Here is a 16,476-nt window from a genome sequence, read left to right on the forward strand (position 1 = left end):
CAACATCAATCATCCAAATCGTACACACATGATGCCAAATTTAATTACTCGTTTATTCTTTGATTCATTATGTCTTTCAATCGTATTAATACAGAAAATATAGAAAATAAACAGCTATCATGGTTTCGTAAGTGGCTCTGATACCACTGATGGAGAATAGCGATCCAAAACGCAGCAGAAATTAAAAAATTTCTCCTTTAGTGATCCTTACGAATGGGCATGATCAGTGATAGAATCGTTACCTCTTGTGGCGATTGAAATCTTTGATGCAGATCTAAGGAGTGATCACAAATGTTGAATGGTAACAACACCTCTACTCAGTCCACACAAACGGATTCCTTCAATCTCAGTGCTAGCTGCTACAAATGAAGGCTTTGAGTGAGTGAGAGAGAGAGAGAGAAACGAAATTTCAACTGAACAAATGCTTCTACACAAGGGTTCTATTTATAGAACCACTTATGTGGGCTGCAAGCTAAAAAGCCCACTTAAGTGTATGATACCTTACCATATTTTGTATTCTACTTAAGTACACCGTACCTTACGATGTTCTACAATTCATTTAAGTGCATCATACCTTAAAGTGTTCCTTATTTACTCTATCTCTCATCATTTCATCCTTTTGTATGTGACCCTGTAGGTTTTCGTGACATTAGCAATTATATTAAATCACATATTTAACATAATAAACAGTGAGCGGTATCTAGCAACACATCACTGCTACCCAAGACACAAAATTGTCATGTGATCTGACAAATCCTTTTGTGATAATACTTATGTGTACAATTACCATTTTTCCCTTATGTCTATATTGAACACAAGGCATAGACCATGTCATCCTTGTCCAGTTCAATATTGGACACCCGTAGACATTTATCCCGTTATGCAGGATGGGCAAATTCCATCTAGGTCACTCATGTCCCTCAGCATGCTTCGTGGAGTACCCATCAACTGTCTTTATGGTCATCCAGTTATGGACAATGTTTGATCAGCAATGAGGCACTCGACTCTACATCTATGGTCCATAATAGTTTCAGGTCAAAGGGTGGTATACACCATTATCACCATGAGAATAACTTATGACACTTTGCATAATATTCTATATAGTATTCTCATAGCGGGTCAATCCAGTATAAATATTACTCTTAATATTCATACCCATGTTTAAGACTTGATAACTCCTTATCCATGATCCATGAGATGTGATCATCAGTCTATATACATAATAGTCTTAATGCTTTAATGTTATCCCACTTCACAATAAAGCTCGACTACGGATACTTTAAGAATAATGTCCTTATGTTTAATAGAATCTCATGATTAAGTCACACTTGATACATTAAAGGGACTAGCTATTCTAGGGACTTTATTAAACAAACATAATAATGAAAAAACCTTTTATTATTAATAAATAATTTGATACATGTACCAAAAGTATTGGCCTCTAGGGCTTACACCAACATTCAGAACCATGTTGATCTTTGAATATCGTGTAAGTTTTAGGTTCATCATCTAAAATACTTGAGTTGACTCTTCAGAGTCTGAAAACTTGGTTCTAATCCTTGAGATTCAGAACAACTTTGCTTCTCTTGGATGATTCTTCTAAGTGATTAACTTGATTTATATCTAGGTTAATGCATTTTGATTCTACACACTTGAACAATCATTAGTAAACCCTATTGTTCTTTAAATATTTTGTTATCATCAAAGTATTTTAAGGGTGTGAACAAATCTTATTCCAACATAACTTAGCTTGTGATGCTCGATTGTGAAACGTACCTTGGTATCTACCAATGAATGAGTAGTCACTTGAGATGAACCATTCCATCTACATGAGTTCGTGAATGGCATGGATGGTGACCGATAGTCTAGTTGCGAGGTAATGGTCTTTGTATGGAAACATAGTATGACAATCACATAGTGATTGATGAGAATAATCATGTAGTAATTGATGTTAATAATCACGTAGTAGTTGATAAGAGTAATCACGTATTCAGAAATAACCATGTTTTGTGCTTATCTCTAGTTTTACTCTTAAGTGAAGTTGTGATCGGGATAGAGGAACCATTGATTCGTAACCTCAAAATAGGTTAGAGTCCCATATAGAAGTGAAACTCAAAGTGAGTTAGAGTCCCATAGAGGAGAGAACCTCAAAGTGGATTAGAGTATCATAGAGGAGTGGACCTCAAAGTGGGTTTGATTCCTACAGAAGAGTAATCCTTAAAGTGGGTTAGAGTCCCATGGAGGATCAAATTTCATAGTGGAAAATACGAACCATTGTGCTGATATCTGTGACCCATGTCCCATTTTCCTACATGTAGGATAGGCCAGGGAAAGTTGTACGGCGTGACAAAGATTCGTGACTCGTGTCCATAGTCCTAAATATGGGATCGACCAGGAAAAGATACTTTGTTGTTTGCATTCCCGAATAGTGATTGAGTGAGTTGTGTTGACTCAAGTTTATATGTTTCCGTATGAGGAGAAAACCATTAGATACTTAAGTTTTTGTTTTACTTTGTAAGTGTAAACAAGTAGGACAAAGTCGAATGACTTAAGTTAGAATATTATTTTGTAACCCTTTAGAGCCGAGTGGACCCATAATATAGGGGAACCCATTGAGATTTTTATCTCACCCTATTATATTGTTGAATTTCCGAGTAACTCGAGAAATGATAAAGGCAAAGATAAATTTGTGTGAAGATGTTTTAAAATTTTCGATGTTTCAAAATAGTTTCCATTGTATATATCTTAGCTTTTTCTTAGGCACTCATGTATACCATATGTCATATGATGTATTTTGGTTATCTTGGACATGTATATAAATGATGTTGTTAGACACTTATCTATCCGTATCAATTAACACTTATATGATATTATTCTATATTAATATTATACAGGAAGTTTCAATATATATATATATATATATATATATATATATATATATATATATATATTATTTGTTAATACTAGATGTTTTTAGTGGAATAAGAATACATGTTATAACTTTGTAGAAATTTTTTTTTTATAATCTTTCCTTTAAGTCGTGTGAAGTTATTGAAGTGGTTATATTTAGAATATTCAACTGACTTAAAATCTATATCATTATTATTTAGAGCTACAAATTTTCTCATGTTATATAACTTTGTATTATCAAATACTTTATTATTTTTTGGAATCATAAATAAAATAGTAGAGATGAGTAAACAGTTGAGAATGACATTAGACATGATACTTATATTGAATATATCTCAAAGAAAGTGAAAACAATACGAGCAAAATTAGAAATTATGGAGGGATAAATTAAATAAAACTCAATTAGGGTTGAGACTAATAACAACATGCCAATTTCTGAAATCATAAAAATCAATATAGATATTTTACAAAAACAAGCTACATTAATTAATTTTTAATCAAACCCGTAGAAAATAGTTGTTGTCTTGTTGATATGGAAGTTTAAGAGTGGCTATTTTTTTTGTGATGATTATAAAAAAAATGCTATTTAAGAACTCTTTAGATTTAGATTCTACAGTTAAAAAATATATATACAAACATAGATAAGATAATATCATCCTGTATGATTTTGTCGACACTTTCTATTTAGCTGTCGAAGAGAATATTATTAACAAATCCCATCAAAATATTTGTAAGATGCAAAAAAAAATCAAATACTATTAATTATATAGTCAATTAGAATAATAAGAGTCAGAGTGACAAACATAAAATAAATAACTATATTTTAATTTCAAGTCGAAAACAACAAGCTATGGTGGAATCCTTGACACGAAAGTTGATCATGGAGAATGCGTATTGAAAAATATTTGGAGAATAATGCTTTTAATTTTTTTTTACTAAAATTCAAGTAGAAGAGTTATAAAAAATGCGATAAATATCCGAAGCTTCTAGAAACAAAAGAAATGTGGGATTGAATTGGGTTTCAAATATGATAATTTTTCGTGACCCAAAGTAAATTACAACAATGATAAAAATGACAAGATATTTTTATCCTGGTTCACCGTTAACAATCTTAGTCCAATCCACTTGCCATAGTTATTTTTCCTTCTCTATAGGATTTAATCTAATAATCAGGTTGATTATAATCTCAAAGACTACCCGTCAATGACTTCTTAAGGATTCTGACTACACTTAGTTCCTTAAGGAATTACAACTCAAATACTACCCATCAATGACTTCTTTAGGCTTCTTACAAAAAAACCTAGTCCCTCAAGGAATTTAACAATGGTTAAATATAATATTTGTGTTTACAAAATTGCTTCTAAATAAGTAGATACACGCATTGATAAACAAACTTTACATTTAAGAATATATGAAATGAAGTTCTAAGTGTTTCTCTCTATTTTATCTTTCTTGATATTGATTTTCTCTTATTAAAATTCTTTAAGCATAAAGTTCCTTGTGTGATGATCGTTCACTCTTCTTCTATAGTTGTCTTTTCACAATTCATTTGTCCTATTTATATAGATGAAGATAAGATTGTTGGAGGATATAATTGAAAACTTCTTCAAATTCATAGTTGTAATAGTTGGTACGAGGTTGACCCATAAATCGTGGGTAGTGGAGAGAAAAGATTTGATAGTCGTTTGTAGTACAGTCCTTGGAAATATCAACAAATATGTCCTTTTGATTTTGCTGCTCAAATTGTACTATATTATTAGAATATTCATTCAGTTATTTTCTATAAATCATTGGCTTCGTATATGAGATGTTTCGAAGCTTGATCAGAGTTTAGAGCCTTAAGGATAAACTTCTAAGTCTAGTGAATATGAGGCTTGAATATATCAGAGTACATCTGATTTGATTACTTCAGAAACGTTGACTGGGATATCCAAAGTTTGACTTTAAGTTTAGCAAGTATTCATATTATCACTTTGGTTCAGAATCAGATGGTGTCCAGAGTTCAGAGTCTCTACTTCTAAAGTTTAGAGTCTTTCTTTGTCCATAGTACATAGTCTCTCTTATCCATAGTCCAAAGTATCTCTTTGTCCAGAGGCCATGGTCTCTCTTTATCCAAAGTCTTTTTTGCTCAGTTTTAATCAGCGTATGACTTGATTGTAGTCTTCTCTATTCAGGATCTGACTTGTTTATAGTCTTCTCTATTCAGGATCTGGCTTGTTTAGAGTACGCTCTATTCAGTATCTTACTTGTTCAGATTCTCATTTATTCAGCATCTGACTTTTTCAGATTCTGCAACTCAACAAACTATTAGATTACAAATTATTCTTTATACTTTGTTATCATCAAAACTCAAGGATAGTAGATATAGAACCAAACTTGTTCCAACAAGCACCCCCTTTTGGATGATGACAAATATTATAATTTTGATGAACAATTTTGACTTGACAAATAATCAGCTAAAAATCAGAGTTAGGTTTGTAAGCTCCCCCTGAATTTTAGACTTCAAAATTTTCTTAGCTTAAGTTCATAAAGTAAGTTTTGCAAGCTCCCCATGAGTTTAAGTCTTAGAATTTTTTTGATTTTCAATCATCACAGATAGTCTCATAAATTATCCAATAAATTTAACATGTTTGGGATTTATCTTGGGATAAATATGAATCAAAATCATTTTGTTTCTCCCCCTTTGTCATCAATAAAAAAGAATAGATAGAATCTAAAAACATTTTAAAATTGATTGAAAATGACAATACATAATGCTAAAACCATAATCAATTTAGCAAAAAAAGTTAAGAAAATGGGTGGTAAATTGGACAAAATGATTGATAACAACTCTTCAATTCTCGAGCTGGTCTAATTTTGTTCTAATAACTGAGCATGTGAGAGAATTACTAGCATTCAAATCTGGGGAGATGTGTTTTAATACCAAGAAGATTTCTCTCTTTTATGCCCATTGGTGCAAATTAAGTAAAGCTGGTTTTGCTTTATCCCAAACTCTCTATATAAGAGAGGTTTTGTTACAAGCAAGATCACAATCATTTCTTCTCCATCTCTTCTCCATTTATCTCTTAACATGACAATTCATCAGAGAACTCTAATAAGGGTTCCTCCAAAGAAGTTAGCAAGGCCATTGGGAAACGCAATGATGCTGAGGGGAAGAAGCACAAAGATGATAAATTCAAATCCTTTGATGGTGCAAGAACACAGGTTGGAACATCTGCCAGAGAAACTATGTCAGAAATGACTTCTATATCAAAGATGAAGTGCCTTAAGAAGAAGAAGCCATCTGATGACAATGGATCAGACACTAATGAGGGCTATAAAACCTTCCTCGGGTCAAGTGGTTGGGTTGTCGACCTAGTCTGAAAGTTGTAAGCTTTTGTAGTGTTATTGTTTGCCTTTGAAATTGAATTTGGATCTATAATATTTTATGAGCAATAATAACTGATCTTTTTCTCATTATTTTTGTATATGATTTTGTTGCTACTAACATCCTCTGAGTGAGCCATCAGTGTTGATAAAGAGGTTTCAGAGAAATTTTCAACCATTTCAACCAGGTTTTTTTGAACAGTTATTGAGGTTTTAGGGTTTAGGGTTGAAAAGATTCAACTATGAGTAGTGAGAGTTTCGTTGTGTGTGAAGAGAGTGATACAGTGAGTTTTGAAAATGTTTTAAACACATAACATTTGAAAAGACAAGTAATAATGGCCTAGGAAAAACCCTTAGAAATAATGTTTATAACATAACATGTTACTTTGCACACTTGTAAGAAGAAATCATTACAATACTCGATAAAGAAAAACAATTAATGACAAAGGGTGCGTCAGAACATAAATTTTGTTTTACCCCCCAAAAAACATAGTTCTTTTCCACAATGAAAGTGCGTGAATAAAATTGTTAATATGATTCAGAGTCCAGAAGACAGAAATTTCAAGAGGGATTCTGACTTAGGATCTTCTGACCCAGAGAAGCTTCTCACTTCAGAGGGTAAACTGATTCCGAGTCATGTTTCCTCAGATTCTCATTTTGACTCTTCAGGGGCAGCACACACTGAGACTTGTATTTTTACTCGGGACATATTTCCAATTTTAAAATTTTCCGAATGAAAACAAATTTGTCTTCAGCAAGGGGTTTAGTAAAAATATCAGCTAATTGATGGTTTATATCAAAAAAACTTTAACTTAATAATACCCTTCTGAACATAGTCTCTTATAAAATAATATTTTGTCTCAATGTGTTTAGCTCTAGAGTATAAAATAGAATTCTTAGATAAACATATAGAAAATGTATTATCACAAAGGATAAAAATGTTACTCTTAAAAATTGATAGTCTTACTAATTTTTTATCCGGAAAATTTGTGTCGGATGATAATTGTCGTACCCCAAAATTTGCCCTACCTTTTTCATTTTTACCCGACCAACAACTTCATCAAGAAGCACTCATTTAGGAAACATTCATTTTATCTACATCTCATTATTTCATTTTTGAAAGTTAGGTCAAGGGCTCTTTGGTGATGATCTCGAATGTGGAAAATAGAAAGTATCGGACGTTTGACTGCTGTAATTCATCACATCATGTTCAAAACAAGGGATGTACCATATGCACGACATATTCACCAAGCACGCATTTTGCATTTTTAAATAACTTGTATTATATGCCAACTTACATTTTCGACACAGTTTAAATTTTTAAGTGATTCACTAAGTCACTTTTCATTTCATGGGTAAATTCTCTAAACCTTCATTGGAAATCATTTCCATACATACACTTTGAGCTAAAAATTCATTTTTTTATTCATAGTCTTTCAATTCATGTGCATAAGGTTCCAAAGTCACTAAATATTATTCTTACAATTATGTGACTTCACTTTACACCACTTTATGTCATTTACAAACATATTACAAAAGAATAAAAATGATTCCAAGCTCTTCAATAATATTCATTCATACTCCACCTTGACCATGTTTGTTCATATTCCATTATCACATACCATGTTGCAAAGAAAACAATAAAAACAAATTAGAAATTACATTCATTTCTAAAAAATTCAGCACCTACAAAATAAAAATTCAGCATCATGAGTACTTTCAAAATACACATGGAAAGTCATCTTAAATTTATATCATCCATCTCTAAAATTCAACACATGAACATACACTTATATCATATGCAAAACCATCCAAAAAAGGTCAAATTCAATACTAATTCAATAAAAATTATGCGTGTTATGCATATATCATGAATAAATTCCATATTATGCATCACTTTCATTTCACTTCTATACAACAAGTAAAAACTCATAGATCTTGTGCATTAAAATAAAAATTCAGCATTCATGTAATACACCATCTCACGCATGAACATCAATCCAAATGCATATATAATTCATTCATTCAAATGGCCAAACATGTATTCAAGTGGTGTCATATAAATTCATCTAATTTCCTTCATATTCACTAAAAATTCAGCCTATGACATGCATGTGAATTCACATACATCCATGCCTTAACCACCCTAACTACCTTAAACTTCCACAAACTAACTTCTAACTACTTTGAGCAATTGCCCAAAGTGCCCAAACCAGCCCCAACAATTTTCTAACTAATTTTCAACCTCTAGTCATCCCTCACCTAGTCTATATAAACATTCATCATTCACTCACTAGTCTTCTTCTTCTTCACTTTTTGAATTCCCCTCATTCTTCACTTCTCTCAAGTTTTGCACTCTTCATTCTCCATTCTTCAACCCTCCCTCACTAGAGCTCAAATCCATGGTTGTTGAAGCTTCTCATTGAAGTTTCAATCAACTTGAGCATAAACCTTCATCGTCGCTTCACAATTCAAGCATTGGAAATTGGCAAAAGATTCAACAACAAGAAAATCGACGGAAGAAATAAAAGGGGATGAAGAAGAGGTGAAAGAGAATTGAATAACTTCTTACCGTATTGGATTTGCACCGCCATTGAAGAACCATCGGAGGGTCTCCGATCGGTAAGCCTCAAACCTTATTTACCATTTCGCAAAATCTTGTTTGCTTGTGCGTTCATGCTTGTTTGTTGGATTCATCTTTGTATGCTTGGTTTTCGCCTTTCTTTTCGTTGTGTGGAAGATCATCGTGAGAACCCAAACCTTGCCATGAACACAAACATAAAATTGACCTCTTTCATCACTAATCTCAACCGTCATCAAATGCATCATAGACACCAAGAAACCGTCAAAATTTTCATCCATAAACCAATTTCACAAATTCTATCCGCATACATATTACACCAAGATAATTCACCTACTTCATATAAATCATTTCTTAATAAACATGGTGGAAATAAACATGATGGACACGGTGCAGTTATTTGCAAAGGGGTGAAGTAGAAAGGTAGTGAAAGCCTTTTATTAAGCTGCGTATAGAAATATTACAAGATCACAAGTAATAGTCCCATGTCCGATCGTACAGTGGAATCAATCCCATGCTATAAAGTTTTTGAAGAGGCACTTGGATTGCAAACCTGGAAACTAATCATAGTGTTTTTCTCTTCTTCTTTAACTAAGGTAATAATAAACTTATATTGAGTTGTTTTCCGCTACAAAACAACACTATTGCCTTCTGTTTTTAACAGTCCATCACCATAATTAATTGAACTTGAGATAACCTTCAATGTCGAAACCGTGAACTGAATTCATACCAAATCATCCTTGGTGTTATCAATAAATAATTTAACGAACTTGAACCATGAATCTGAAGCAGAAGCATAAGCCAATCTTCAATTAATTATTCCTGAACCGGCAACCGATGCCGAAAATTCAACCATATTTATCTTCTTCCCAATACCATAAGCTTCTTCATAGCTTCAACAATCAGCTTCTTCACAAAACCAGAAAATCCCTTTCTTCACAATTCCAATAACCACACAATTTCATCATAATCCTTTCTCAACCATAAAGTAAGTCAACCATAATCTCAGGGGAGTTTTTCAGAGTTCATACTGAAGTAAAAACTCTCTCTAACTTCATCTTTAAAAAAAAAAACCTAACCGATAACAACTTCTAACAGAAGCCAATTCTTGAACCCTGCAACAAAACTTTCCAGAACAGAACTCGATGGAACAACGAACCAACTTCTAAAATTGCATCAAAAAACCAGCCTCACACCCTCACAAGCTCCCTGATAACAACTTCTAATAACCTTTTCCATAACAGAAGAAATGACTCCAAGAGAACGCACTCAACAACTCCGAACAAGTCCGTAACAGGAAAAGAAGAAGAAAGTCAAAATGGAAGCTTACAACGGAAATTCAAGAAAGGAGCTCACGGTCCAGAAAAGGCTTCATCTTTAACACTGGAGATTAGCCGCAGAACTTCAAGATATCAAATTCGTTGATCTTCATCATTCCTCGAAGTGGAAGTGCGAATACACGCCGACGACGTTTATCTTCATCATTCTCGTTGGTTCGAGTTTGGCTCGCAGGACCACCGGCCGAGATCTTGCGGCACCGACAGCGAGTTTCATCCATTGCTCAACTGAAATTTGTTTAGTTTGTTTGAAAGCGAGGCCGAGTTTATTTGCTTTTCTTTGGTATGGGCTGAACTCAGGCTCCTTGAATCCAGGTTTGGGGTTATTGCCAAGACTTGGGCCAAAGACCTAAGCAAGTTTTGTGGCTCTAATTCACACTCCCTCAGTTGGGCTTGCACCTTCATTATTCATTTTGTTTAATTGTTTTATATTAATCAAAATTCTATTAGATTAAAGGTTGATTTGGATTAGAGTTAATTCGAAATATTACTGTTGATTTGGATCTAATTAGATTTTAGAAGTTTTAGAGTAATTAGAATTGTTTAGAATTTGGAATTGATTTTAATTAGGATGTTGATGATTAGAAATTTATTCAACATTAATGATTTGTGAATTGACTATTGTACCCTTAGGTTTAGAAATAAATTTATTTGCATGTCCCCTTAGGAATAGCCTGTGAGTTTAATTCTAACCTTAGATTAAGATTCGTCATAATTTTCAAGTTAATTCAAACCCTCGATTCAAGTTTATCAAAAACAATTTTGATCAACTAAATCCTTTGAACTTGTATAATCCCACAGTCTAAATTGAGTGACCAAAAGACCCTTGGTCACTTAATAAGTCTTTTCTTCCAAGCTGTGGAACTCAAGGCCTAAGGACAAGATCTTCAATCAATGCATCCTCAGTCATACCAAGCAGCGGATTATTCAAGCACGTCAAATGTGGCATCTTCAACTCTTGTTAAATCAAATTTAGAAAAGTGTGACACGAGCCTTAAGCAATAGAGAAGGAGTGGGACTGGAGTATTCCTACCCCCATTCCGAATATCTTTGGGTATGGGACGTATGACCCTGCGCTCATCGTATTCACCTCTATTCATAGACTTTAGCACAATTCTAATCATACAATTGACAAGTCTCTCTTCACAAAGGCAAAAATAACAAAAGCAATGACCACTTCAACAACTTATCAATCATGAATCAAGTTGTACGATACGAGCCTTAAGTAATGGAGAAGGAGTGGGACTGGAGTATTCCTACACCCATTCTGAGTATCTTTGGGTATGGGACGTTGACCCAGCGCTCATCGTATTCACCTTCGTTCATAGGCTTTAGTGCAATTCGAATCTAACGATTGATAAGGTCTTCATCATTGCAAGAAACAACTACAAAGACTCTTCTCTCTCCACTTGAAAGTTAGTGTGATTATCGTCCAGTAACTATCAAGTTTATCCATTCTTCATTCTATGCAATTCTCAATCATTCCCTTCAAATCAATTCAATCTCAATCATCCATTTCCTCTTGCCTCCAATCTCTTTCTTTTCAGTCGTAGTGGGCTGAACTACGAAAGCTCTGATTTCCTCATTGCACAATTAGGATACGTAGGCAGGAGAACCCAGATTCTTCGCGAGCTACCTTATTTATTCCTATCTTATTTATCAATTTATTCTATATAACGATCAATCATTCAATCCTCATTCAATTCATGCAAGAGTCACATACCTATTTCTCAATCAATAGCTTCATGCATTGCCTATCAATTTAGGCTATGGTCTACTTTGTTGCTTGCCCTCAAGGTGCAAACCTTGGCAACTTCCTTTAGCCCATGGAGTTCAGACTCTGGCTTTATCCTTTGCCCCAAGGTGCAGACCTTGGCGACTTCTTTTAGCCCATGGAGTTCAAACTCTGGCTTTGCTTTTTGCCCTCAAGGTGCAGACCTTGGCAACTTCCTTTAGCCCATGGAGTTCAGGCTCTGGCTTTATCCTTTTCCCTAAGGTGCAGACCTTGGCGACTTCTTTTAGCCCATGGAGTTCAGACTCTGGCTTTGCTTCTTGCCCTCAAGGTGCAGACCTTGGTAAGCTTCTTTAGCCCATGAAGTTCAGACTCTGGCTTTATTCTTAGCCCATAAGATACAGATCTTGGCATCCTCGCCCTATTGAGTTCAGACTCTGGCTATCTTGATTTTGACTATACATTTCAGACTTTAACATACTACCCTGCCTTACAGTTCAGACATTGGAATTCATTTATCCAGCCCTTGGAGTTCAGACTCTGGCTACCTTTTGCATTGCACATACAGTTCATACTTTGGAATGATACTCTTCCTCCCAGATGGAGTTCAGACTCTGGCATTCAAATCAGTTCCTTTGCCTTATAGTTCAGACTATGGCATGCTTATCCATCTTTCCCATGGAGTTCAGACTCTGGAAACCTTTGACATTGACTCCAAGTTCAAATCTTGACATTATATCTTCGTTGTCCCCTTTGAGTTCAGACCATGAGAATCCATTCCTGGCCTTGTATTTAGTTCAGACTATGGCACTCATCTATCTTGCCCTATGGAGTTCAGACTCTGGAAAAATCTCATTTGTCCTTGTGGTTGATTACCATCATCGGTTAGTACCACGTCCTTGCTTGTTAAGCAATATACCTCGCCTCTGGGCAATCCTATCGTATCTCTCTTTGCTTTCAGCCGTAGTAGGCTGAACTATGATTGCTCTGATTTTCTCATTGCACGATGGGAATACGTGGGCACGAGGGTTCGAATCCTCCGCGAGCATACTTATTTATCACTCATGTCCTAGGGCATTCTTCCATTCATCTCCATGATACATTCATAATCTACCATCTTTTCACCCTTTTTGGAGTTCAAACAACAGTATTCTTTGGTTCAGACCATACTTCTATCACACTTCTTTCCACCTCCTGCCTCTAGTTCCTTGAACTACGAAACTCTGAATTCCTCATTGCACTATGAGGATACGTAGGCATGAGGGCCCTAATCCTCACCGAGCACTCTATCTATTTCCTTTCCTTCATTCTTTTGTGAGTAATCTTTAGATAACACATATTCGAACGAGAACGATCAAAACGGTTCCCATGGAGTACCATGGATGTTTGGGGTGCTAATATCTTCCCCTTGCATAAGCGACTTCCTTACCCAATATATCTTTTTTCCCCGGATTTTATCGATGTTTTCCCTTTCCTTTGGGGATAAATAAAGTTCGATTGTGACTATGTTGTATGTTCGAGCGTGCGATACGTTCGGGTATATTTCCGATAGTTTCAATAATATAATTGAGTTTATATAATTATTATTTATTTTAAAATTAATAATTAATTTAAAATTTAGATACATATTAAAATATATTTTATATCGAATCCGTGTGGCCGTACTGATAGAGGCTAAAAAAAAATTAATTTGATAGACTAACAAAAACTAAATTATTGATCTTTTACAAAATTATAAGAAACAAAGAAATAATTGAATGGAAAAGAGGAGGGGAAAATAGAGGCTTGAATAAACGGGTCCCATAGCCGGAACTGGGTTTGATGGCATAAGGTTGTGATTCAACTCCGTTCTTCATTAGATGAACCAATTCCCATGCACACTCCCACTTCAGCTACAAACCTTTCGAACCCTTCTCAAACAATGCATAGCTCAAAGAGATTTCTTAACTGGAAAATCACTCCACGCTTTCTACATCAAGTCCTTCATTCCACACACAACTTACCTCTCCAACCATTTCACACTCCTCTATTCCAAATTCGGTACTTTTCCCAATGCTCTAACCGCTTTCAACCTCACCAACTACCCTAACGTCTTTTCTTATAACACCGTCATCCATGCTTGTGCTAAACACTCTCTCCTCCACCTCGCCCGCGAACTGTTCGATCAAATTCCCCAGCCGGATCTTATTTCTTATAACACCCTCATTGCGGCATATGCTCGTAGAGGCGAGTGTGGGCCGGCGTTGAGGGTGTTTAAGGAAGTTAGAGAGGTTGGGTTGGAGCTTGATGGATTCACGCTTTCTGGCGTGATTTCAGCCTGTTTTGAGGATGTTGGTCTTGTTAGGCAGTTGCATTGCTTTGCCTTGTTGTGTGGATATGATTGTTATGCTTCGGTGTGCAATGCGGTTCTTGCTTGTTACGGTAGATTGGGACGGTTGCACGAGGCACGACGGGTTTTTCAAGAAATGGGGGAGGGCTGTAGGGATATGGTTTCGTGGAATGCGATGATTGTGGCGTGTGGACAGCATCGGGAGGGATTGGAGGCGCTAAGGCTGTTTGGGGAGATGGAGAGGATGGGTTTGGAGGTCGACATGTTCACCATGGCTAGTGTTTTGACTGCATTTACTTGCCTCAAGGATTTGGCTGGGGGAATGCAGTTTCATGGGAAGATGATCAAGAGTGGATTTCATAGGAACTCTCATGTTGGGAGTGGATTGATTGACTTGTACTCCAAGTGTGCTCCTTGTGGAATGTTGGAATGTATGAAGGTGTTTGGGGAAATCCCTAAACCGGATTTGGTTCTTTGGAACACCATGATTTCCGGATTTTCCCAACACGGGGATTTATCTGATGATGCTCTTTTGACTTTCAGGGAGATGCAGCGTATTGGTTTTTGTCCGGATGATTGTAGTTTTGTGTGCGTAATTAGTGCATCCTCCAATTTGTCGTCTCCATCTGTGGGTAAACAGGTTCATGCATTGGCAATCAAATCTGACATCCCATGTAATCGCCTTTCGGTTAACAATGCTCTTGTTGCAATGTACTCCAAATGTGGGAATCTTCATGATGCGAGAAGGATATATGATGCAATGCCGGAATATAACACGGTATCGCTGAATTCAATGATTGCTGGCTATGCACAGCATGGTGTTGAGGTTGAATCACTCCGTCTCTTTGAACTAATGCTGAGACAGCAAATAGTACCCAATAACATAACCTTCATATCTGTTCTTTCTGCGTGTGCACACACTGGGAAAGTTGAGGAGGGTGAGAAGTATTTCGATATGATGAAAGGAAAATTTGGGATTGAACCAGAATCAGAACATTATTCTTGCATGATAGATCTTTTGGGTAGGGCAGGGGAACTCGAGAAAGCTGAGAGGATTATTGAGACAATGCCATTTAATCCTGGTTCTATTGAATGGGCTACTTTGCTTGGTGCATGTAGGAAGCACGGAAATGTGGAGCTAGCAGTGAAAGCAGCCAATAAGTTTCTCGAGCTGGAACCATGTAATGCGGCTCCGTATGTAATGCTTTCAAATATGTATGCAAGTGGTGGCAGATGGGAAGAGGCAGCAACATTGAAACGGCTGATGCGCGAAAGAGGAGTGAAGAAGAAACCAGGTTGTAGTTGGATCGAGATAGATAAGAAGGTGCATGTCTTTGTAGCTGAAGATACTTCACATCCAAGGATAAAAGAGATTCATGAGTACATGGGGGAGTTGTTAAGAAAATTAAAGCAAGCAGGGTATGTAGCAGATATAAGATTGGCATTAGTGAAAGATGGAGAGGTAGAAGCAGAAGAGAAAGAAAGAAGGTTATGGCATCACAGTGAAAAGTTGGCAATTGCTTTTGGTCTGATCTCCACTGAAGAAGGTGCCCCAATACTTGTTGTGAAAAACCTAAGAATCTGCGGTGATTGCCACAATGCTATCAAACATATATCGGTCATTTCTGGTAGGGAAATCACTGTTAGAGATACTCATCGGTTTCATTGCTTTAAGGAAGGGTGGTGTTCATGCAGGGATTATTGGTGATATAATCAAATGTACTACTATGGTGAGAAAATAAATTATACAAGAACATTAGTTACATACCTAGTAAGCAGTTAAAGCTAATGTAACAATAGGGAAAATGACCAACATAGTTTTTTTTTGTTTATCCACATGATTTTATCAATACTAAGTTACCAATTCTTAGTTTCAGTGCAGCATAACTTGTTAAGCTGAAGCAGAACTCTACTAACAATTTTAGTTTGGAATTAACTTATCTTTTTATTTAATATACTGAATCCTGGTATCTTAATTAATAGGTGCACAGTAGCTGCAATTTCTAGTGCTCTTGCTATGCATTTTGCGCATAATTATTATCTATTTCTTAATGATGCAGTGTTCTTAGTTATAGTCTCTGAATATTTTGCTCTTATTGTTTAAGCTGTGAACATGTTTGAAGATGTTGATGACAATTACAAAGATTATAGTCTCTTCATCATAGTTAGCTTTAGCTAGGTAGACCTTTGTGCCTCTTTTGTTTATCAAAAGTAGTAACTA

The 16,476-nt window shown here is 35.6% G+C and overlaps 1 protein-coding gene and 1 long non-coding RNA gene across 2 annotated transcripts; one reads left to right on the top strand and one right to left on the bottom strand.

Moving 5' to 3' along the window:
• Window positions 1–7,676: 7,676 nt before the first annotated feature.
• Window positions 7,677–10,471, bottom strand: LOC127085320 (uncharacterized). The gene is made up of 2 exons (XR_007789090.1): window positions 8,849–10,471; window positions 7,677–8,738 (listed from the first exon to the last, which is right to left on the bottom strand). It is a non-coding gene; the product is annotated as an uncharacterized LOC127085320 (long non-coding RNA).
• A 3,185-nt stretch (window positions 10,472–13,656) lies between these two features.
• On the top strand, window positions 13,657–16,105 carry LOC127085321 (pentatricopeptide repeat-containing protein At3g49710). The gene has a single exon (XM_051025842.1). The coding sequence runs from the start codon at window positions 13,786–13,788 to the stop codon at window positions 15,961–15,963; it is 2,178 nt and encodes a 725-aa protein (XP_050881799.1). The 5' UTR covers window positions 13,657–13,785; the 3' UTR covers window positions 15,964–16,105.
• The last annotated feature ends 371 nt before the right edge of the window (window positions 16,106–16,476 follow it).

Source organism: Lathyrus oleraceus, chromosome 5 (assembly GCF_024323335.1).
Source record: "Lathyrus oleraceus cultivar Zhongwan6 chromosome 5, CAAS_Psat_ZW6_1.0, whole genome shotgun sequence".
In the NCBI taxonomy this organism is placed as follows: Eukaryota; Viridiplantae; Streptophyta; class Magnoliopsida; order Fabales; family Fabaceae; genus Lathyrus; species Lathyrus oleraceus.